Source organism: Mytilus edulis, chromosome 2 (assembly GCF_963676685.1).
Source record: "Mytilus edulis chromosome 2, xbMytEdul2.2, whole genome shotgun sequence".
NCBI lineage: Eukaryota > Metazoa > Mollusca > Bivalvia > Mytilida > Mytilidae > Mytilus > Mytilus edulis.
Genome location: NC_092345.1, coordinates 78,304,919 through 78,330,732, shown reverse-complemented (window position 1 = coordinate 78,330,732; position 25,814 = coordinate 78,304,919). Strand labels below are relative to the sequence as shown.

Here is a 25,814-nt window from a genome sequence, read left to right as displayed (position 1 = left end):
ACTCAACCATTGGTAAATCTTTTAAATAAGTGGATTACAGATTACTTATTATTGTCCGTTCTGCAAACAAAGTTATGACATTATATTTTTTAGTCTGTGTGTCCAATTGTCTGTTTGTTTGACAGTCTGCTGTGCTTCAGGTTTAAATTTTTGGTAACTGTATTTTTTAGGTAAAGATTGCAAGTAATGCAATCCATGCCTTATGGTATTGATTTGATATCTAAATCTTCCAATGTTTTTATGTGTAAAAAAAATTACACAATTTTTGCAAGGTGTAGGAAACTAATATCTGTTCTAAAACGATAAGTGATGTCATTGTTAAAGACATCTTTAAAAATGGGAGGTATCTTCCTTTGTCCAGAATTATAGTACAAGTTGAATCTACTACAACACTACTTTATACAATGCAGTATAACATTTTCATTCCCATTGATAAATTAAAACAATCTTTACCCTTCAGTGCTTCCAAGCACTTTGATAAATGAAGTTGAAGTCCAATCAACTTGAAAACTAGTACACATGTTCCCTATGATAAGATCTTTCTAATTTTAATTTTCAATAAGAGTTTTGACCACAATTGCACAGTCCACTGAATTTGAAAATGAAAGTGTGAGTGGGGCATCAGTGTACTATGGACACATTCTAGTTTTAAGAAGTTATGAATAATGTGAATTGATGATCATATTTTCTGGATGTGTTATCTAATGGGTAAATTTGTTAAGAAGGTTTGTCGAAAATGTGATCATAAACAGACAATCATATTATCCTGACAATTAGAAACATCAGTTTTTATATCTCCTGCAACAAAGTTTTCTTGAAAATATAGGGCCATCCTGACCATTGTGGACCTTGTATTGTCTTGTTAGCTTAACTGAAAAACAATGTATGAGTACATACCTGTGTACTTTCATGATTTAGGCGTGTACTACATGATTTTGATCCTTTGTGACGATTGCATGATCGTGATCGTGAAAAAACCTCTAAAACACGATTTTGTCAAAATCTACATGAAAAATATGATTGTTCTCGATTTTGAACTGTGTCCAAGGGAAGACAATCGTGTTCATTCAATTTAATTGTGGCAGATTTTACAGTATTATGTTCTGTCACCTACTTTCATGTTGCTAACGTGACGGAGACAAAAATGAGTAACGTTAGCGACATTTGGACATGTCACATGAGCAACAACATCTTTAAAAGTTAAATATACAGAATGTCATTTGCAGGTGTACTTTATATCAAATGAATACACATGAAACCAAAAAATGAGTAACGTTAGCGACATTTGGACATGTCACATTAGCAACAACATCTTTTAAAGTAAAAATGTATGCACACTGTGATGTTAAAATATGCCTGGAGTAATAAAATTGTAGTCTGGTTTAGAATTTCTAAATATACAGAATGTCATTTGCAGGTGTACTTTATATCAAATGAATACACAAGAAACCAATTCGTAATAGTAACATTAGCAACATCTACTATCATGACATTACGTTTTGTTGCGAACGTCTTTTTGATGGACGGAATACATTTAAGGTCCTCTTGTAACTATATAACATACAACTTATCTTCTTTGCTTCCCTATTATGTGAAGGAACTGACTCCGAATCTATTTCTGCAAAGGGCAATATCGTAACTCCTATACAGGAGAGTTACAGATCTAAATATATATTGCTCACGTGACACTGATTTGGACGGAAACATCGAGCAGTAACGTTCACAAAAAATAAAACAGCCATTGATATTGATTCCTCAAGTCCTTTGACCCCCTTACATCATCCAAATTTGATATGATTACTATTTTCAATTATTTATAAAATCCAGGATAAAAATAACTACAATGGGCTGTGTGAGAACCAACAAGAAAATTGTGATCGTGACATACCACAATGGACGGAAAAGACGTGACGTTCACAACAATATTATTAAATTACCTTTTTTAGCCTTTACCAATAAAAATCTGCCTTAAAGTTATGATTAAAACACAAAAGAAGACTTTTTATTAAAATATAAGTCCATTGAAAACCCTCTAATTCTAACAAAAAACACAAACACAAAGTAATTTTTATTTTTATTTACTCAGAAAGACACATTTTATTCAATAACATAATTATTAATGCATTACTTCATTACACAGTCTGTTTCACAGTTTCAGCAATTCCTTTTTTGATGGATACAAAAAAAACAATACTTCCTTCTTATTGTAAAATCTGCCTTCTGTGTTTCTCAAGATCAGATTAATGAGCCAATCAAAAACGTTTTCTCTCAAGATTATTCTAACATTAATCCCTAGGGGGTGTACCTGGATCTACTGTACCCTTGCAGTCAATCAAGGGGTGCGTCTCAACTGGCGGAATCTTGAAGTACATACATACATGCTAGATTTTGAACTTGTATTCTTCTGTGTGTTAGTCGAATTGCAAAATTGTGAACATGGCAGGTGATTTTTCACCTGCACCTGCAAGGAGGTTATTACACAGAATAAGAATAAAAGCATGGCTGATTGACAAAATTCAATGATGCAGTACTACCATAAAGATAATAAATAGTAGTTTATTCAATAATTTATTGACATTACACTTGCTGTAAAATGCTATTTTTGTATTCAATTAAATTACCATATCATTTAAAGTACAAGGTACTATTCTTTATTTCACAAGAACCAAACAAACAGGTTTGGAACAACCCCCACATGAGGGGTATTTCTTAAATGAGGGACTGTCCCTATGGCAAGGGGTTATTTTACTATTGTAAAAAATAAAATAGAAAAATATAGATTTTTTAATTTAAAAATGGGAAAATTCTGGCATTATATTTGGAACAACTTTTCTAAATGAAGGGTCCAATTATTTTGAATAATAAAGAAGATATAAGTCCAAGAACATTTCAAAATTCTTGGACATTTGTTGACCATATACACTGATATAATACCAGATTGACCATAAGAAGTATAGTTCTTTGAGAAAAATAGAGAAATATGAATATGTGCTCATTTGGACTTAAAAAAGTGGGTTTTAATGTCCTTAAATTGAGGGGTTACCCCTAGGTGTTGTTCCCAACCTGATAAAGGTCCTTCTTTGTTCATAATTTAAAATTAAATTCAACAAAAATGCAATCATTTAATATCCTTACTCATGAAAATAAATCCTGGTCTTATAACTACATGTTCATCTTCTCTACTGATATAATATCTAGAATCATGCAAATAAACTTAAGAAAAAGGCTTGTAAGCTATTCAACAAATATGACACTTTTTCTAGACCACAAAACAGCATGCGCAATATACATCGCAAAGATTTGTAACCTTTGAAATTGTTGTCGCGCACTAAAACCTCCATGGACACTTTCAAAAGTTGACAGGTATGTGAGTATTTGCATACACGATTTATTTCCTGCCCTAACATGATAGTCTAATGTACTTTCTTTTATCTTGCAATATTTGGTTAAAGCCTCTTGTAGGATGAACTCATCCAAACCAGCTAGAAGTTTTGTAATGGTTCTTATAAAAGTATTATTTTTTACAGGATGCTGTAAGAGCTACCCAAACAACTGCAAACAGAGATAAAACAGAAGGGTTGTTAGATGGAGTGATGCAGGTTGCAGTTTGTGGGGTTTGTACTTGTATAGTTGTATTAACACTGTGTATGATCATCAAACTTTCGAGTCAGTTTTTAGTACTCATACTCCATAATTAACCAATCAAAATGTTGGATTTCATGTTTCCAGCATGATCTTTGTGCTCCAAGCACTGAGCAAAGTTTTATGACTTCAACCCCAGATATAGGTACCCTTGACCTGGTTCTCTGTTCATTGTCTAAGGAAAATCTGTGAACCTTTATGTTGGTACTGTATAACTCACGAACTCGACTTTAACAGTCACAATTAGAACAGACCATTGACTTTAACAGTGCTTATTTGTTTTCAAGGGGGGTTTGTCCGAACCACCCGAACCCCCCTGGCTACGGGTATGATGTTCAGTAATGTTGTTATTCTTAGACACTGAACAGAGAACAGGGCTAACGGTACCTTTATAAGTGATGATAATACACAGTGATTAAGGTATTTCAATATATAATGTCTTGTCCTGCATGATATTATTGCCACTGGATGTTAAGCAAGCCCACAATCAACCAATCAACAACTTCTTTGAAAGTAGTGAATAAGTATAATGTTAAATAAAATAGAATGTAATAATGTTAACTGTAATAGGATTTTTAAGAGTTTGATATTTTAATGAGGAGAAGTTTGATGAACACTAACTAAAAAAAATATATATATGATGTTTATCCTACCATGAAAGTGAATAATTCCATAAGAAAAAATTGAAGACTTTATTTAAAGAGTTAACAGTTTTATTGTACATAATTCCATGTATTAACTGACAACCTTTTTGTATTTTATATATACAGGATAAAATAGGATGGAGAAATAAAGCCAGAAGAATGTTGATATATGCCTCTGATGTTGATTATCATTTCGCAGGGGACGGAAAGGTAAAACATAATCCTTTAACTAACAAGAAATGGAATAAGGTTGGGCAAGATCTTGACACCCAATTATTGTTCCTCAAGACTAAAGTCAACAGATTAACAATATTCAGTGTTGGAATTGCTTGTGGGGTGTGTTCCTTTGCAATGATTGCCAACAGATTATATTGAACAAATGGAATTTGAATGAATTTTGAATAGCATATAAAACCTTTACATTAATTTTCGTTGAAATTCTAGCACCTAAATGATTTGCTCTTTCCAATCGTTTATGATTTTAAAAAATGGTTTAAGTTTATACATACTGCAAAATGAATTATCAACTAAATTATTTCAATTTTGAAAGCCTTTCAGGGGACAAATACCTTCTCATATTAAAAGTTTAGGTCCCTGATAGCTTTGAAAATGGTACTGTATGTTGAATATATATGCTTACTTTAAAACGCTAGATCCAATCCTTTTCAAATTCTAGGATGATATTAACATGAGAAAATGGAACTAACAAGTCTTGGTTTTGACTATTTTATCTTTGGCTATTTATGAGGAAGTCTGGCCCTTTGTTGCCTATACAATGACACTAGTAAATGTGTGTAAACCTAGTTTGCTGTTGTTTTAACAGCCTCTTGCTCAGTTTTTTAACTGTTAGATAGTATTTCTTAAAAGTTCTAATGTCTTGTATGTTTCAGTTAGCTGGTATTGTAAGACCTCACGACCTGCAGTGTCATCTGGCTCCGGAAGGACAAAACATGAAATATACACATGATACCATATTGGTGAGTCATATATAGTGATTTTAATTTTTTTTATTTAGAGCATCAGCTTGAACTGAAATTAAATGCAAATACATTAGGATAGTCAAATAACAGTTAACTGAATCTAGAAAATAGGGAAAGTATTATAAACTAACGCACCTGTGTTGTTGTAAATACACACAGTAACTTGTTATTATGTGAACTGCATAGTTTTATATTATGCACTTATTGACAAGTTCTACACTACAGTGACCACCTTCAACAAATTGAACATATTATGTCATAGGCGGAAAACTTACAACAAGTGAAAAAACTATGTGAATTAAGTTTTTTATTCTTCATTGAACTTTTGATGTTGTCCCTTATTTGGATCAAACTCCAGTTTGGCATTGTTTCCTATGATTGCAATTTGTCAAGGTATTTTTGTAATTAAGATGTATCAGAATTAGATTTTATTGCCAAATAAATTATTGTATCATCTGCAAATAAATTCACTGTCATGATACCACTTCTTTTTATTTGTAAGTGAAACATTGTCAACTATATTGCTCTAGGCAAATTTGAGTGCAATAGTTTGTATTGAAGGGACAACAAACTTACTATTCTCCTCATAACCAGTTATTAAAAGTTTAATTATACCTATCAAAAAATAATTTCAAAGAAAAAAAATAAGATAAAATAGTTACAGTATTCTACACAAATAATATCTGTTTTAGGATTACCCATGACAGATGTGTAAAGTATTTATTGAATTCTCTATATAAATACATTATCTGTTTTAGGATTACCCATCAATTGGACAGATAAGAAAAGCTATAACAGATAACAATATAAATGTTATATTTGTAATCGATGATCGTGAAGGCTACAAGAATTATTATGTCAAGCTAAATCCAGATATCCCAGGATCCTTTACAGAAGAATTATCTACAGATGCTACCAATATCCTATCTATTATAAGAACTACCTATGAGGTTTGTATAGTAGAATCAAGACAATTCTAAAACAAAAAAAACAGGTTTTAGTTTGATTGTACACTGAATATTACAACATATATGTTGTGTACATTTTATTATTTTGTATAGGTTATTACTTGTACAAAAACTTTGTCGAGCAATTACTCTTGTGTGATGCCATCATACAAGTTATTACTTTGTACAAATATAATTGTACCAGTAATTACTTGTACAATTTTTGTTGAGAAAAGGTTAATAACTTGTACAACACAATATAATTTGGGTTATATTTGTTTCTTCTTTTGCTTTTAATGTTTTATTGAAAAACTCCTTTCTTTGGGTTTGTAAGTCAAGAATTTTTTTGTCAATTGTCAGGTATACTCTTGGCACTGGTATAGTAGCATTGTCTCCAATTTCTAAATCTTTTAATCATCTTTTGGAAACTGCTATTCTACACTCTAAAAATTGTGTTTAGCCCTGTACACTTTGTGTTACATGTTTTACCTAAATATGTTTAGGATAATGTTGAAATCCTATACACATAAATGAGCACATGTTCTTTAGCTATGTTTGTTTATCGTCAGAACATGATAGAGGATTAATGTGTAGGATTAAAATAAATTTAAATCCCCAAATCCTGAAATTCGAAAAAAAGAATTCCCGGATCCTGTAAGGATCAATCCCGAAATCCCGAGCTTAAAAACACCTTATCCTGGAGTCCCAATAAAGGTCCTATCCCCCTCATTTATGTTAACTTAATTATCAGATAAATTTACAGATCATTGGATTATTCTATTTCAGTATTTATTCTGCTACTCTTTAACGAACCTTCTCCTGATTTTGGAAATGAATATTTACTGTCATGCCACAAGTTAATTATTTAATCATATTATATTTTTACTGTTTTGCATCATTACACCTTAGTTTTGACTTTTTTTAATTTTGCTCATATATTTGTTATACAAAAAGTACACATATGTTGAAAGTTTATACATTTAGGTCTTAGTCATAAATTATTGGTATTATTTGTTTAAAGGGAAACGATTTGTTGAGAACATCAAATAGGCCAAGGTAGAATATTGATTTGTACAAGTTATTATCTTTTTCTCTGTAAAAATTGTATGAGTAATTACTTGTACAATTGTATTTGTACAGGTAATAACTTGTATGATGGCCTCATACAATTAGTTAATTGTATAAAATGTTTGTACAAGTAATAACCTGTACAAAATAATAACATGTACACGAGATATATACTTTTTTTTGTTGAATATCTGATTTGTTTGTTTTGAAGTTATGAGATTTTAATTGTGTTTTTTATGAGCTACAAAGCTGAAGTTTTTCTGAATGGATCTTTATGATATACTGGTACAGTGTATATGGTTAAGACCTTTGAATACTAGATTAATACAGGATTTACTTGACCTAGGTTTATTTGTCGTTTGGGGACTGTCACAGTTGTACCTCAACATAAGAATGCCTTTAGTAATTTATGCTTAAATTAAGCTGTTAGTTTCTTGTTTAAAGGGGTTTTCCATTTGTCATGTTTGGGCCTTTTATAGCTGACTATGCAGTATGGGTTTTAATCATTGTTGAAGGCAGTACAATGACTGATAATTGTAAGTTTTCTGTGTCATTTGGTCGCATGTGGACAGTTGTCTCATTGGCAATCTTCTTATTTTTATATATAATTTAGGTTGATTATGAGAGCATATGAAATAATTTAGTATGTGTTACATTATTAAGAATTTCCATTGGTTATCTTGAATTATTCATTTTCTCTTTTACAGAAACTGAGAGGTACAGTTAATTTTGTTAATGAAGCTTTCCAAAATATTGACACCCAGTACTGGTCAGCTTGTGGAGGGTAAGTTATACACATGACATGTTTACTTCAGGGCAATTTCATCAGTGGCCTTGCACCAACTGATTACTGTTCTTATAAATGGTAAAAATGATAGTACAGACATTTATTTGTTTAAATTGTCAAGAAAAGCAGATTATTACTTCAATAGATATAAGAAGTTGTGGTAAAAGTGCCAATGAGACATTAACTCTATATTCAAGTTCAATTTGTAAAAGTAAACCATTATAGGTCAAAGTACAGCCTTCAAAATGGAGCCAAACAGCAAGCTATATGGGGCTCCAAAAATGACTATTGTAAAACTACTTAAACAGGAAATGCAATGGTCTTATCTATTTAAAAAATGAGAAACACTTATGAACCACATTAACAATCAACAACCATTGATCATCAGGTTCCTGACTGAGGACAGGTGTAAACAAATGCAGCAGGTTCAAACATTTTAACAATATATGCCTGAAGTTAAATAAGCAGGGCTAATACTGTGACAGAATCAAGGAATATATAATCCAATATGTAAATTAGATACATGTGAAACCAACGCTTATACTTAATTATGAATTGAAGTTGCTCCAATTCATGTAGGCTCTGATCACTTCCTTATTATCTTTTGTTGGGTTACCGGTAAATGTAAAATATAATAATAAAAAAAGAGTAAAACATGTGATCTTCTGCAAAGAGTAAAACATGTGATCTTCAGAAAAGGGTAAAACATGTGATCTTCAGAAAAGAGTAAAACATGTGATCTTCAGAAAAGAGTAAAACATGTGATCTTCAGAAAAGAGTAAAATATGTGATCTTCAAAAAGAGTAAAACAAGTGATCTATAGAGTAGATTTTTTTTTTATTTCAGGAGAGTATCACAAACTGATCAGAGATCAACGTGTTCCAATATATCAGTAGGCGCTCCTGTAAGTTTATATTAAGCCAACTAAGGTAGAACAAGGTTTTTTAGGTAAACCATGTTGCATAAGAATCTATCAAACATTTTGGGATGTTATGAAATTCAAATAAACTAATTTCATTTAAATATCACGATGTAGCATATAATCAAAGTATGACCAATTCTAATATGATATGCTTCTTTTGCTTTGTAAAAAACACGGTGATAAAATTCTTGATATATCTATACTTAGACTACCAGATGTACATAATAATGGTTGTTAAAATATTACCTCCAATGTAAATCCTTATGTATTATAACCTATGCTCAAACGCTATGACAATGTAGCTGTGTTGAAATTACAATAAGAAAAAAATGTACAGAACCTATATTCTTATTTCTGAGGCATAACAAAAAGAACCTTTGAATTAGAGCTTGGAAATTGTACAAAATCAGTAAAATTTCATTATGTTTTTTTTTTGCACATTAATGTCATTTCAAAACATGATGTCATACAAGTGAAAACACCAAAGCTGAAAAATGTCGGATAATATTATGATAAAGTTTTGAGGTAGGTGTTGCTTGTTTCCCCTTTTCTATTGAATTATTTACACATTTACTGATTTCAACAGGTCAGCATGGTGACTCCATAGTTACAAACTGTCAACAGCAAATTTGACATTAGCTTACAAGAAAAAAAAATGACAAATATTGGTTTTGAGAATTAAAAGAATTAAACAATTTTTTTCTAGTGGTTATCTAAAAAATAATCCATGCAAGCTACAGATTTATTAGATTTTTTTTTTAGATTTATTAGATTTAATAGATTTTTTAGAATTGATCTAACAGTGGTAAAATAGAACAGCTACACACATGACACACCAACCCTTGCTTTAGTTTTTTAATGACCATATTTGTCCTGTTAGAATCAAAATATTTCATAGAGGCCATTGATTTGTTGTGAATTTACTTATGGCATAGGCTGTTATTTTTGTTAATTTTATACCTCCCTAATGCTCAGGATAGAATTAGTATATTATGGCCGTGTGTTTTTTATTTCTAACAAATCTATGGCTTCCATGAATTATTTCTTTAATATATTGTAGCAGGGTTGCTTCCCCTTAGTACAGGTAGAACATATATAGCCAGTCTTAATCAACTGAGCAAGGGAATCGATTCTTTGGCTCAGTGGGTTAACGCACTGACTGTCATGCAGGCAACCGGGGTTCGAATCCCGGTGGTGACGATACAAATTTGTAGAGTAGATACATGCTCTCCGGTTACATTTGGCACCTGACTAAAATATCCACGATGGTTATCTGGAGTATAGCCAGGGTTTGGGTTGTTAAGAGTCATATATTAAGATATGATGACTCTTGTGGTGGGGAAATAGTGTAGCAGGGTTGCTTCCCCTTAGTACAGGTAGAACATATATAGCCAGTCTTAATCAACTGAGCTTGGGAATTGATTCTTTGGCCAGTGGGTTAACGCACTTACTGTCATGCAGGTGACCGGGGTTCAAATCCCTGTGGTGACGATACAAATTTGTAGAGTAGATACGTGCTCTCCGGTTACAATATCATAGTTATGTAATGAACAATTAACAGATCTCATAATAAATTTGCTTATGTTTTCCCTTTAACAGTGTAAAGGGTAATACTTAGATACTTCTGATTTTTTGGAGCAGACAGTAGACTTTATTTGTGTGGAAAAAATGAAGAAATAAACAACTGCTTGAACATAGGCTTAACATATTTTTTCAGATAGATTTTGAGTTTCGTATGACCCTTAATATCAACAAATGTCCTGATAATATTAATGAAAGGACTGTGAGATCCTCAATCCATCCTGAGGGTCTAGAAGATAGACTAGATGTTAACGTGGAGTATATATGTGATTGTGATTGTCAGGCTCCAGGACAAGCAGTAAGTCTAGTGTTTTATTTTGTATTCATAGTTTATTTCTTTATTTTACAAATATTTGATATTTTATAACTAAAAGGAGATGTTGGGTATACACCAAAGAGACAGCAAACTAAGGTCACCCAAAAAAGTAACAAAAGTCATCTAGAGGAAAAAAATAATTATTTTAAACAATTTTCTATCAAACAACATTGATGATTTCAACAATATCAACTTAAGACAGCTCCATTTTAATTTAGTATGGATGTAAAGATTATGCAGTTGAAATTAAGCATGTTATTTTTACACAGAAACATCATATTTCACATTAAAACAATTGTATAATAAAAAACAAAGGTTATGAGGTACCCATCAATGACGCAAAATCAATACATGCGTAGCAAAAAACCACAGCAAAAGTTTTATTAATATTATATATAGGAAAGGTTTGATTCCATTCAAGGCATGAAGGCATATAAGGTTAGGTTTACTGTAAGTTTTAAAATCAATGCCATTGTTGAACATAAATCAGTAAATTGGCCAATCCAAACTTCAGGAAATAAAGCATTTTTTTTTAAAACAAACAAAGCAAGCTCTTACAATAACTTATATTTTGTTTATTGCTTTTATTACTATTGATGTCCTTCACAATTTTGAAAAACAAGTTTTTTTTAATTATTTTGACGATGATTTGTAGGTAGAGAATTCAACAGACTGTAACAAACAGGGACGATTGGAGTGTGGCGTATGTCACTGTAATGACGGTTGGTCAGGTGATAAGTGTGACTGTGACATTAGTAAGACACAAGAAGAAACATGTGGTCAGACGTAGGTTATTTTTCTTATACTAAATAATTTTGTCTGAATGAAAACCTTGAACACATACCATAGCACTCAAGAGACAATAATTTCTTTTAACTTGGTTGTTATCTTATCCCCTCAAACTGCTTGAAATGATGGATATACGTCAATGAAACAGAATCCTGACAACACAAAAAAACAAAACACTCTAAAACCTAAAGCAATTACATCGGGAGGTCAACATCTTATGTTTACCAGCAGACCAGTTGGTTTTAATCATCAAGAGTATTGTAAAGTAGTGATTAAATAAAAAGAGCCAATCAAAGATCTGCCTTAAAAACAAAATATCCTTCATGACAAACATTAAGATGTTGATACAGACAGCTGTAACACATTTTTAGCACTCAACCCTCCCCTGACATTATTTGAGATATTGTCATAATAATAAAAGAGTAAATCTGGTGTAAGAGGTTCACATTTTAAGTAAACAAATATTGACCACATTCTCCTAATTTTTTCAGCACTGATGGTGTGAATTATATCATATGCAGTAATGTAGGGGAGTGTCAATGTGGTAAATGTGTATGTCCTGCTGACTACACAGGGGATTACTGTGAATGCTACAACAAGGGCTGTGGTGGATATATTGGAACAGGAGAACTTTGTAATGGTAGGTACTCCGCTCTAAAGACCAACAAATGAAGGTGGAAATGGATATGTAGATCATATATAACCCAAATCAATGTACTGTCTATCAAAAGTAAAAGTATTTTGATATATCTTGTTATAAAAAGGATGGTCATTTTTTGTCGAGCCTTCAACTTTAGTTGAAAAAGCAAGACATAGCGATCCTACATTCCGTCGGCTTCGGTGTGTTCGGCATCCACATATTCACTCTGTGGTTAAAGTTTTTGAAATTTTAATAACTTTATTTAAATATCCTGGATTTCTACCAAACTTGGACAGAAGCTTGTTCATGTTCATAATATAGTATCCAGGAGTAAATTTTGTAAAAATAAAATTTCATTATTTCCGTATTTTACTTATAAATGGTATTAGTTTTTTCTGCCAGGAACCATTACATTCACTCTGTGGTTAAAGTTTTTAAAATTTTAATAACTTTCTTAAACTATCCTGGAATTGTACGAAACTTGGCCAGAAGCTTGTTTATGATCAGAAGATAGTATCCAGAAGTAAATTTCTTATAAATGGACTTTTTTTTCTTCCAGTTAACATTACATACAGTTTGCAGTTAAAGTTTTTAAAACATTTTCAAGATTCTTAAACTATCCTGGATTTTTACCAAACTTGGACAGAAGCTTCTGACAATCAAAAGATAGTATCGAAAGGAATAATTTTATTGATTTTTTCATCATTTTTTTTGAGTGTGTGATTAACAGCAAAAGTAGGCGAGACACTGGGTTCCACGGAACCCTTATAAATTTTTTATATAAAATCTCGCAAAATTGTGACCTTTATTTTTGGCACATATCCCTATTCACCCAATAATAGGAAGTGCATCCCAGCGGAGAATTGGATATTGCTCAATATCATCTAAAGTTTGTTTTTTTTCAATACAATAAAAACTAGCTTTTAGCAAGTTCATTTTTGTCGAGCCTGCAACTTTTGTTGCAGAAAGCTCGACATAGGGATAGTGATCCGGCAGCGGCCGCGGCAGCGGCGGCGTTAGCTCACTTCTTAAAAGCTTTATATTTTAGAAGGTAGAAGACCTGGATACTACATACTTTGTATATAGATGCTTCATGTTACGAAGTTTCCGTCAGTCACATGTCCAATGTCCTTGACCTCATTTTCATGGTTCAGTGATCACTTGAAAAAAAAGTTCAAATTTTTTGTAATGTTGAATTCTCTCTTATTATAAGTAATAGGATAACTATATTTGATATGTGCGTACCTTGCAAGGTCCTCATGTCTGTCAGACAGTTTTCACTTGACCTTGACCTCATTTCATGGATGAGTGAACAAGGTTAAGTTTTGGTGGTCAAGTCCATATCTCAATATACTATAAGCAATAGGGCTAGTATATTCGGTGAATGGAAGGACTGTAACGTGTACATGTCCAACTGGCAGGTGTCATCTGACCTTGACCTCATTTTCATGGTTCAGTGGTTATAGTTAAATTTTTTGTGTTTTGGTCTGTTTTTCTCATACTATATGCAATAGGTCTACTATATTTGTTGTATGGAATGATTGTAAGGTGTACATATCTAGCGGGCAGATGTCATGTGACCCTGACCTCATTTTCATGGTTCAGTGGTCAAAGTTAAGTTTTTGAGTTTTGGGCTTTTTATCTAATACTATATGCCATAGGTCAACTATATTTGGTGTATGGAAATATTTTATGATCTTTATGTCAGTCACACAGGTTTTATTTGACCCTGACCTCATTTTCATGGTTCATTGCACAGTGTTAAGTTTTTGTGTTTTGGTCTATTTTTCTTAAACTATAAGTAATGGGTCAACTATATATGTTGTATAGAAGCATTGTTAGCTGTACATGTCTGCCTGGCATGTTTCATCTGACCTTGACCTCATTTTCAAGGTTCATTGGTCTTTGTTTAGTTATCTTGGTTAATGTTAAGTTTATGTGACAGTTGTAATAAAGCTTAGCTTTATACCTAGGACTATCAACATAATATCAATGATTAGTATAGAAGGCAAGACATTTCAGCATGTGTACTCTTGTTATTATTGAAATAAAAATCAGTGTCCAAGCTTTTTATTTTTGTCGAGTCTTCAACTTTTGTTGCAAAAGCTAAACATAGCGATCCTACGTTCTATCCGAGCTGTTGTCGTCTGCAGTGGTAGCGGCAATGGCAGCAGCCACAAATATTCACTCTATATTCAAAGTTTTTGAACTTTTATACCTTTCTTAAATATTCCTGTATATGTACCAGGCTTGGACAGAAACTTGTTTATGATAAAAAGCTAGTATCTAGAAGGAAATTTTGTAAATATTTATTTCCTGTTTTTCTGTATGAACTTAGTTTTTTTTCTAGTTAACATTATATACAGTCTTCAGTTAAAGTTTTTAAAACATTAATTAGATTCATTAACCATCCTGGATTTTTACCAATCTGTAATAAAATGTTTTGCAATATATTTAAGGGAATGGTTTGTGTCAGTGCTCTAACTGTGTTTGTAACGAAGGTTACAATGGCACAACTTGTGACTGTCCTACATCAACAGACGCTTGTACTAATAATAATGGGGTAAGTATATTTACACTCAAAAAGATATTTTTTTATCTGGTTTCAAACCTAAACTTGTTAGAGTGGGTTGGTCAGTTTTAAATAACATTACTGTTCTTGAGTTATGTCCCTTTATACCATTATATGCAATCGGGGGATTCACCATTTTTTTGTAATATAGATACTTGCTTTTTGAGTCATACATTATAAATTTAAACTAAGAATGTCAATATGTTATTACTAGTAATTATGAATCTGAACAAGGATACCATGTTTCTTTTTATTTTCAAATGCCAGTAAATCCTTGTTTTTTAACCCCATAACACCCATTTATCTGTTCATATAATACTTAATAGCTCATTAAAGGTCATTTGCCAAAATTATAGCAGATTCTTGATTTCTTTTCTTTTGATTTGAGACCCAAATAATACATGGACCAATGTAAATATAAGGTAAAAGTTCAAGTTAGCATATTTTAAAAATCAAATATCTCAAAATGGAGCTCCATGACCTATCAATATTTTTAGCTTATTTTGTTCCTTAGACTAATTCTCTTCTGACTTATAGTACAACCTTAATCTTAAAATTGCACTCAATGTCACCATTCCCATTTTTGAAAGGGATCGATTCTGATATTGAGGTATACAATAAAAATTAGTTTTTAATTTAACTGCATAAGTAAAGCAATATTATCTACCACAAATTTTTCACAAATTTTACTGTAATATGTTTTTTTCAGACAATATGTTCTGATCGTGGTCAGTGTGTCTGTGGAAAATGCGTCTGTGATGATAATAACTATCGAGGAGACCAATGTCAGGAATGTCCTGTAAGTATCAACAATATTACTGCAACTTGTTAATTTCATTGACAATGGCATGTGTGCCGCCCTTAGTTTCTAGAGATAGTTTTTCATATCATTCTACTGTGCTGAGAATGGAAATTATCTTGTCAAATTAAGATCAAAGGAAAATTTTGAAAAATAACGGTAATTCTATTTATACACACTGTTTTCAGTTTCATGGGTAATTATGTCAGAACAATTGCAAGTTTACTTGTATTGTAAACCTAGTGGTTCAGATTAGACCAATATATAGAAATCATTAAAGATAATGGGAACATTAACAGGTTTTATTTAGAACGATGCTAGTGTGAACAGGGTCTAAGTCTGTGATTCTTGTCTTGAGGAAGTGTAAAATTAACTATGTGTCAATGAGTTGTCCATTTAAAATTATAATACTTTTGTGATTGTAGACTTGTCCTGGTCAGTGTAAAGCAAACCAAGACTGTGCAGAATGTGTTGGCTTCAAACAGGGTAAACTCAGTGAATTTGATTGTGCAGCACAATGTTCCCATGTATCTACTGAGGCTGTTTTACCAGGTAGGTCTAGGATGACAACAGTTACTGCTTGTAATGTCTTGACATGGCAGATTGGATGATGTCAAAATGTATAACATAATTTATGAAGCTTGATAGATGTTATCTGTTTTATTTATCTTTAGTAAAGATTTTAGTAAAGATAAAAGATTATTATTTTTCAAAAAAACAATGCTGAAATTTTATTCAATCTGACACTAGAAATTTGGGTTTGACTATAGATTGTGTATTTGAAACAAAAGGGTGCTACAAAATCGCCAAAAGGTGACAGCCATGAGATGGGATGTAGTTAAGAAACATTATTGAATGTGAAAGTCTGTTCATAATACATGATATAAGGACAGTTTTGGAAAAAGATAATTTACAATATATTATTTGGAAAGACCAAGCTCACATATAAATCCATTTTTAACCGGATTTTTGTGACAAAAATGTCGGTTACTGATTTGGGGATGTACGGCGGCGACCGGGCGGGCGTGCTGGCGGCAATTAAATGTTGTCTGTGCATTAACTCATGAACCGTTCAACCAAAGCTTTTAAAATTTTAATATGTTGTTACTGACAACTAAATGAAGGTCAAGTTCAATAATGATGATTTTGACTTTTGCCGTTCAGGAGTTATGGTTCTTGAAAGATTGAAAAATGGTGTTTCCAGTCGTGTCCGTGCATTTTCTCATAAACCATTCAACCAAAGCTTTTGAAATTTTTATATGTTGTTACTGATGACAAAATAGAGGTCAAGTTTATTATGACGATGTTGACTATTACCGTTCAGGAGTTATGGTTCTTGAAAGATCGTAAAATGGTGTTTCCATTCACGTTGTTGCATTTACTAATGAACCATTCAATCTAAGCTTTTCAAATTTTAATATGTTGATACTGATGACTAAATGGAGATCAAATTTGATATTGACGATTTTCACTTTCAGCATTCATCAGTTATGGTTCTTGTAATATTGCCAGGACACAAATAAATGTTAATAAATCCGGTTTGCTGTCGTTGTGACAGCCTCTTGTTTTTTTAATCACATTACAATATTTCTGTCATCCGATGACTGTGCTTATAACAAGGATGTATGACATTTAAATAAATGGAGGGATTTGAAAAAAAATAAATAGATTGATGCAGAAATAAAATTATCATTCATCTATTACTTCATATTGTTGGAAAAAAAACAGTATTTGTGGGACAGCATTCCCAGTCTAGATATAAAAATATATAATAAAGGAACTGTGTTTATTAATGTTCTTTGTCATGTGATAGAAACTGTTCTGTTGTCAACAAGCAGAAAGATAGCTTCAAATTTCTTCAAATTTTCATTTAAACTTTAAAATGTTTTTAAGGATACGTATAAAGAGGATCCTCCATGTCAGTGAGACTTTCTTATAATATTATGTATTTTCAGTTGAGAATATTACCAAGTGTCAGTTCTTTGATGATGAAGGATGTCAGATAGAGTTTACGTATGAATATGATGAAGAGTTTAAACTTAAAGTTGTAGTAAAAGATACAAAAAGTAAGTATTCACTGTTGCACAGTAAAGAGCTTGCTTATTTAAGGAGAATTTAAAGAGAAATTTTCTTCAGTTTTTATATAGATTTTTTGGCAATAAATAAAAAAATGTTGTCAGAAATATTCCCTAAAATTTTATCTTTATGGAATATTATTATCAGAATTGGAAGTAATAGAAATAAAACCTCACAGCAGAATTAGCAAGGATTGAACTCTACAAAAATTATGGTAGCTGCCATATAAATACAGAATTTAATTATAGAATAACTAGTCCATCCAGGTGCTCCACAGGGCGCAGCTTTAAACGACTGCAGAAGTTGACCCTGAACAGTTGGGGCAAGTATGGACACAACATTCAAGCTTGATACAGCTCTGAATTTGGATTGCGATCATATTTTTGACATAATATGAGTTTCTGACACAAAACAAATGTCAAGATCTTACAAATCTATTTCGCAATATTGTGCAATTAAAGATTTCTTCTTTTAACTTTTCAAAAATTTAGAATTTGAGAAATTTGAAAATAAATTTGAAAACAACTACCACCCCTCTTTTTTTGCAATTAGTCCAAAACCTGACATTTCTTTATACATAATATACAAGTAGTGTAAGGGAGGTAAATCCGAAAATATACCCAACATTGTATGTTAAACGTTTTAGAATTACCCCCCTTACACTGCTTTTGAATTGTCTTAATTGTCCATTGACCAGAAATACCTAGTTTTTCCCCTTTTTTGCCCCTTATTCCAAAACATTCTGAGCTATAACCCCCCAAAGTCAACACTAACCATCCCTTCATGGTATGGAGACTTGTGGTTTAATTTCAGAGAGATTCACACACTTTAACATAAGTTATTGTTTGAAAACTACAAAAATGATTATTTTGGGCCCCCTTTTTGGTCCCCAATTCCTTAACTATTGGGACCATAACCCCCAAAACCAATCCCAACCTTCCTTTAGTGGTATTGAACTTCTTGTAAAAAATTATAGAGATCCATACACTTAAACACAAGTTATTGTCTGTTAACTAGAAAAATGCTTCTTTTTGGCCTTTTTTTGGCCCCTTAATCCTATATAGTTGGAAACATTAACCCAAAACTGATTCCCAGCCTTCCTTGTGTTAAATGGAAACTTGTGGAACAATGTCAGAGAGATCCATATAGTTACACACAAGTTATTGTCCTGAAACTAGAAAAATGCTTTTTTCAGCCCCTTTTTTGGCCCTTAATTCCTAGACTGTTTGCCCAATAACCCCTTAAAATAAACCCAAACCTTTTACTTTTGGTATTAAACATTGTGGTACAATATCAGAACAATTGAAATACTAATACACAACTTTTTGTCCTGAAACTAGATAAATGCTGTTTTTGGCCCCTTTGGGCCCCTAAATCCTAAACCTTTGGGACCATTACCCCCAAAATCAATCCCAATTTCTTTTGTGGTTATCACAAGTGGTGGTTATAAACATTGTGTTAAAATTTTATTGATTTCTTTTTACTCATTTAAAAGTTATTACCCGGAAACAATCTGTCTTTGAACTACGATGCAGACGACGCCGACGACGATGTGATACAATATACGACCAAACAATTTTTAATTTTTACAGTCGTATAAAAATTCAAATAAAGAAATAGTTTCAAGGAGTGACCAAACAACACATTAATTCATGAATATGTGTAATGCATTAGTTATTATATGTAGTGTTGTTCGCTTACAAGTTGAATATTTTTCGATATTTGAACTCCTGGAATAGCTGTTCTTTTTATTACATTGACAATGGACTTTTTAATGGAAATAAAGTTAAAAATGAAAAGAACTTTATCTTTTTCTACACATTCTTTATTGTATTGATGCAATGTCATCAACAACATCTTGACAAGATGCTATTTGTGATGTGAAAGAAGTGAAGTTATTTAGGTTTATTTCACATTATTGCATTTTTACCAGAAATGGCATATCAGAGCTTATAGAAATTAGGTATCAAGCTTCATGTGAGTACTGTACTGAGTGATGCATTTCATCTTTAATTCTCATCCACTTCCTGTTTACTGAATACTTGTATATCACAACACGTAATTCCAATGTATAAAATTTTTGTCTCTCTAAGGAACTTCACATCAAGGCTTTCACAAATTAAGAATCAACCTACATTTGACTACACCTCAATGTGTTGTTTACAGTCTACCAGATGGTCCGAGAACACAATTATTTCGTAGTGCATTTCTTTTAGAACATAAATGAAAATAAAAAAAAATCCCACCTGCGCTTTCTCAAAGAAACTTTTACAGTGTGTTGTACTACTTTTGGGACAAATTATATCAAAATTATAGAAAACTTCATTGGCTCTAACTCAAAATATGGATAATTTTATGTTTAGGGCGTCTTGAAATCTTTTGATAGCTTCCGAAGTGCTAATTTTCAACCTTTTTCAGCTGGACCAAATCACTACTTTCCTTTAAAATTTTGGAGCCAATTTTTTTTACAGTGTAATTTCACCCCCATACTTGCAATTTGAGGCAATAAACATGGAGAAATAAATTTGGAAGGGGTATAAAAATTAATGGCAAGTAACCCACTGTCAACACTAGGGACTATATTCGAGAACAACGAAAAACAAGGGACGACAATTGTGGTCTCTGACCAGATATGTCTATAGGTATCATAAGTGATCAATAGCTAACAGTTTAACTTATTAATACATGTATACATAATAAGTTAATGATATAGGTAGAATTTCCAGGGAGCTACTTTGTAACACAAATGAAGAATTTTAACAAAAGGGAGTGGCACAGTAAGCAAAAGAAACACTTACATTATGCTTTTAAGATATTGTACTGGATGTTTTTTAATAGAACACTAAAACATGTTGTAGATGGAGATTTCAATAATTGTCTTTTTTTGGTAGCTTGTCCACCAGGGCCACCTGATGCCACAACTTTAGCTCTAGGTGTCAGTGGTGCCATCTTTTTGGTTGGATTACTGCTACTGTTGATATGGAAACTGTTGACCTCATGTTTAGATGGCATGGAGTATAAGAAATTTGCAACAGAAATAAATGATCCTAAATGGGGTTTTGTAAGTTAATAAGTATTTATTTAATGATCCTAAATGGGGTTTTGTAAGTTAATAAGTATTTATTTTATGATCCTAAATGGGGTGTTGTAAGTTAATAAGTATTTATTTAATGATCCTAAATGGGGTTTTGTAAGTTAATAAGTATTTATTTAATGATCCTAAATGGGGTTTTGTAAGTTAATAAGTATTTATTTAATGATCCTAAATGGGGTGTTGTAAGTTAATAAGTATTTATTTTATGATCCTAAATGGGGTGTTGTAAGTTAATAAGTATTTATTTAATGATCCTAAATGGGGTGTTGTAAGTTAATAAGTATTTATTTAATGATCCTAAATGGGGTGTTGTAAGTTAATAAGTATTTATTTAATGATCCTAAATGGGGTGTTGTAAGTTAATAAGTATTTATTTAATGATCCTAAATGGGGTGTTGTAAGTTAATAAGTATTTATTTAATGATCCTAAATGGGGTGTTGTAAGTTAATAAGTATTTATTTAATGATCCTAAATGGGGTTTTGTAAGTTAATAAGTATTTATTTAATGATCCTAAATGGGGTTTTGTAAGTTAATAAGTATTTATTTAATGATCCTAAATGGGGTTTTGTAAGTTAATAAGTATTTATTTAATGATCCTAAATGGGGTTTTGTAAGTTAATAAGTATTTATTTAATGATCCTAAATGGGGTTTTGTAAGTTAATAAGTATTTATTTTATGATCCTAAATGGGGTTTTGTAAGTTAATAAGTATTTATTTTATGATCCTAAATGGGGTTTTGTAAGTTAATAAGTATTTATTTAATGATCCTAAATGGGGTTTTGTAAGTTAATAAGTATTTATTTAATGATCCTAAATGGGGTTTTGTAAGTTAATAAGTATTTATTTAATGATCCTAAATGGGGTTTTGTAAGTTAATAAGTATTTATTTAATGATCCTAAATGGGGTTTTGTAAGTTAATAAGTATTTATTTAATGATCCTAAATGGGGTTTTGTAAGTTAATAAGTATTTATTTAATGATCCTAAATGGGGTTTTGTAAGTTAATAAGTATTTATTTAATGATCCTAAATGGGGTTTTGTAAGTTAATAAGTATTTATTTAATGATCCTAAATGGGGTTTTGTAAGTTAATAAGTATTTATTTAATGATCCTAAATGGGGTTTTGTAAGTTAATAAGTATTTATTTTATGATCCTAAATGGGGTTTTGTAAGTTAATAAGTATTTATTTTATGATCCTAAATGGGGTTTTGTAAGTTAATAAGTATTTATTTAATGATCCTAAATGGGGTTTTGTAAGTTAATAAGTATTTATTTAATGATCCTAAATGGGGTGTTGTAAGTTAATAAGTATTTATTTAATGATCCTAAATGGGGTTTTGTAAGTTAATAAGTATTTATTTAATGATCCTAAATGGGGTGTTGTAAGTTAATAAGTATTTATTTAATGATCCTAAATGGGGTGTTGTAAGTTAATAAGTATTTATTTAATGATCCTAAATGGGGTGTTGTAAGTTAATAAGTATTTATTTAATGATCCTAAATGGGGTTTTGTAAGTTAATAAGTATTTATTTAATGATCCTAAATGGGGTTTTGTAAGTTAATAAGTATTTATTTAATGATCCTAAATGGGGTGTTGTAAGTTAATAAGTATTTATTTAATGATCCTAAATGGGGTTTTGTAAGTTAATAAGTATTTATTTAATGATCCTAAATGGGGTTTTGTAAGTTAATAAGTATTTATTTAATGATCCTAAATGGGGTGTTGTAAGTTAATAAGTATTTATTTAATGATCCTAAATGGGGTGTTGTAAGTTAATAAGTATTTATTTAATGATCCTAAATGGGGTTTTGTAAGTTAATAAGTATTTATTTAATGATCCTAAATGGGGTGTTGTAAGTTAATAAGTATTTATTTAATGATCCTAAATGGGGTGTTGTAAGTTAATAAGTATTTATTTAATGATCCTAAATGGGGTTTTGTAAGTTAATAAGTATTTATTTAATGATCCTAAATGGGGTTTTGTAAGTTAATAAGTATTTATTTAATGATCCTAAATGGGGTTTTGTAAGTTAATAAGTATTTATTTAATGATCCTAAATGGGGTGTTGTAAGTTAATAAGTATTTATTTAATGATCCTAAATGGGGTGTTGTAAGTTAATAAGTATTTATTTAATGATCCTAAATGGGGTTTTGTAAGTTAATAAGTATTTATTTAATGATCCTAAATGGGGTTTTGTAAGTTAATAAGTATTTATTTAATGATCCTAAATGGGGTTTTGTGAGTTTAATAAGTATTTATTTTTCATGTGTTATCTATTGTGATGTTTTTGTAATAATTGTGTAATACATGAATCACTGCTGATAAAATCTGACTTATATGATGATGTTAATGCATATGATACCCATTATGCAGCACCAGAAGTGCAGTTCATCAATACATTCTTTTCATTGATGCTGTGGAAAATAATAATATTTAAAAAAAATAATTCTCAAATACCCTATGAAGCTTGATCTGTCAATGATCTGTTTACTATCTATGCATATCCTTTAAGGACTGGGCCAAATGAGTCATCTCTAAAGTTAAGGTTAGATATTTTATTATTTTTATACTGCTAAACAACAAAATTTGAAACCTTATTATGAAAAGATCATTAAAGTAAAACTGTTTTTGTGTCTTTATCAGTTTGGATTTGCATCCTTTAAAATTAGAGGGAATGTACCAAAACATGATCATCAATCTTCATTGTTGTTGTATCCAACCTAACCTTCTGTTTTAGTGTGTCAATCTTCAGTGTTGTTGTATCCAACCTAACCTTCTGTTTTAGTGTGTCAATCTTCAGTGTTGTTGTATCCAACCTAACCTTCTGTTTTAGTGTGTCAATCTTCAGTGTTGTTGTATCCAACCTAACCTTCTGTTTTAGTGTGTCAATCTTCAGTGTTGTTGTATCCAACTTAACCTTCTGTTTTAGTGTGTCAATCTTCAGTGTTGTTGTATCCAACCTAACCTTCTGCTTTAGTTTGTCAAACTTCAGCCTGTTGTATACTTAAATTAATGAAATGTGTTCTCAATAATCTGGTCTTATATCAGTCTACATGGAGATATTTTAAAAGTGTTCAAAAATGCATAAGGGAAGTCATGTTTATAAAAAAAAATCCATGTTTCAACATAATGCAAAAAGGTTTGGAAATGTCTTAGTTATTTATATGTTAGGTATCTTGGACTGGTTGACATATACCCCTCCCCCAAAAAAATATACAAAGAAATTTAAAACTGCATTATAGATCTGTGATGTATTCAGTTGATGAGAAGATAAAAACTGATAATTATTTCACTTATTATTAGATATTTTTTTTCTGTTACAGGAGAAGAACCCAATCTATAAGGACTGTATAACAGAAGTCCAGAATCCAATGTGTGATATACCTAAGGGACCGGATGGACCAGGTGCAGAAGGAATGGACAGTGTAGTTTTTAGGAAGAAATAATGTTCTGTTGTTCATAAATTTCTTCAAACATTCCAAGTGCAATAGTGTTTCTGTTGAGAAAACATAACTTTGTATGAAAATAATAACTATAATTTATCCACAACTTCTTTCAAAAAAAGGTGGACATTTTTTTATGAATCATAAATATAAGGGATAAATAATTCATGATTAATGATGTTCTAGAAAAAAAAATACATGTTGATTTCAGGGCATCAGTGTCACTATCATTACTCAGTAAATTTGAAAAGAAATCTGTTCATTTTCTAAAAGATAATTTCAAACTTGCCATTCATTCTAATTTGCTTTAATCCCTGCCAATGACCATTACAATTTTACCTGGAATTTATGTAAAAAAGCTACATATCAAAGAAAGCCATATAGAAGTAGTTTAATGGTGCCTTATATTCTTTGAAAAAAAAAAATGACTGATGCAGTGGACATTAGAAACATAATGCCATTCCTAGTAAACTAATAATGAATGTTGTTGTCTAATACAATGTGTAAATAACACCTTTTGTGTATTTGATAGCTCTTGATCTGTTGACTCTTTATGTGGAAAGATCTGAATGACTGAGAAAATTGCAATACAAACTTTAAATCTAGGTGATATCTAACAGACAAATATGCTTTTTTTTATATATATTTGGAAATGTAACAGTTACTGCCATATATAGAATAAATGTTATAATACAAAATGAGAAGACTGTTCCTGTTGAATGGATATATAATTGTGTATCATTGATTTTGCTGGAAATCATATTAAGAATGTGCTTTGTTATTTCTTTCATTAAATTTTGTATTTTTATGTATGTCATTCTTATTGTTATTTGTAGTTCATGTTTAAAGTTAAGTTGGATTGGTTTATATTACCTTAGCTGTATTTGGCAAAACTTTTTATGAAATTTTGGGTCTCAATGCTCTTCAACTTCGTACTTTATTTGGTATTTTCAAGATTTTTTTATTCAAGCTTCACTGAGGAGTCTTTTTTATACGAAACTCGCGTCTAGCGTAAATATTAAATTTGAATCCTGGTATCTATGATGAGTTTATTTACAACTGAGCTTGGAATAAACAGCAAAACTGGTTTACATATTCTTCAACATCAATTAAAAAGGATGAAATTTTACAAAATCACAAATCTGTTCTTTTTTCTTTTGGTATTAACATTGAAGAAAACGAAGAAATTCTACTGCATTATACTTGATACCAAAACTTCACAAAACTCCTTATAAAGAACGATAGATAGCCCAATCATCAAGATGTTCAACTAAACATCGTCCACCAGTGGTGTCTATCAGATGTGGATTCTTAAAAATTCTAAAGATTTACTGGTTCATCTTCAATCCCAATCTCTGCAATTTTGCAGCAACATTAAAACTTTTGATTTTTCTACCCTTTACACTGCTTCCCAATGCTCAGTTAAAAGATCAACTTCACAATCTCATTAAACAGAGCTTTTTTTTTATAAAATGGGAATCATAGATCTAAATTTCTTGTTTTGGA

At 31.1% G+C, this 25,814-nt stretch overlaps 1 protein-coding gene across 3 annotated transcripts in view; it reads left to right on the top strand.

Annotated features, from left to right (window-relative positions):
- The window catches only part of LOC139513045 (integrin beta-1-A-like), a 49,788-nt gene extending 24,668 nt beyond the window's left edge, over positions 1-25,120 (top strand). For all 3 annotated transcript variants that reach the window (XM_071301152.1, XM_071301154.1, XM_071301153.1), the window contains 15 exons: positions 3,528-3,614; positions 4,413-4,496; positions 5,177-5,263; positions 6,025-6,216; positions 7,989-8,065; positions 8,915-8,972; positions 10,708-10,869; positions 11,543-11,673; positions 12,168-12,316; positions 14,776-14,879; positions 15,598-15,687; positions 16,113-16,239; positions 17,643-17,753; positions 20,655-20,824; positions 24,189-25,120. In XM_071301152.1, coding sequence (XP_071157253.1) covers positions 3,528-3,614; positions 4,413-4,496; positions 5,177-5,263; positions 6,025-6,216; positions 7,989-8,065; positions 8,915-8,972; positions 10,708-10,869; positions 11,543-11,673; positions 12,168-12,316; positions 14,776-14,879; positions 15,598-15,687; positions 16,113-16,239; positions 17,643-17,753; positions 20,655-20,824; positions 24,189-24,311 — 1,752 coding nt within the window. In that variant the 3' untranslated portion in view covers positions 24,312-25,120. The remainder of the gene's footprint in view (positions 1-3,527; positions 3,615-4,412; positions 4,497-5,176; positions 5,264-6,024; positions 6,217-7,988; positions 8,066-8,914; positions 8,973-10,707; positions 10,870-11,542; positions 11,674-12,167; positions 12,317-14,775; positions 14,880-15,597; positions 15,688-16,112; positions 16,240-17,642; positions 17,754-20,654; positions 20,825-24,188) is intronic.
- Positions 25,121-25,814: the final 694 nt, after the last annotated feature.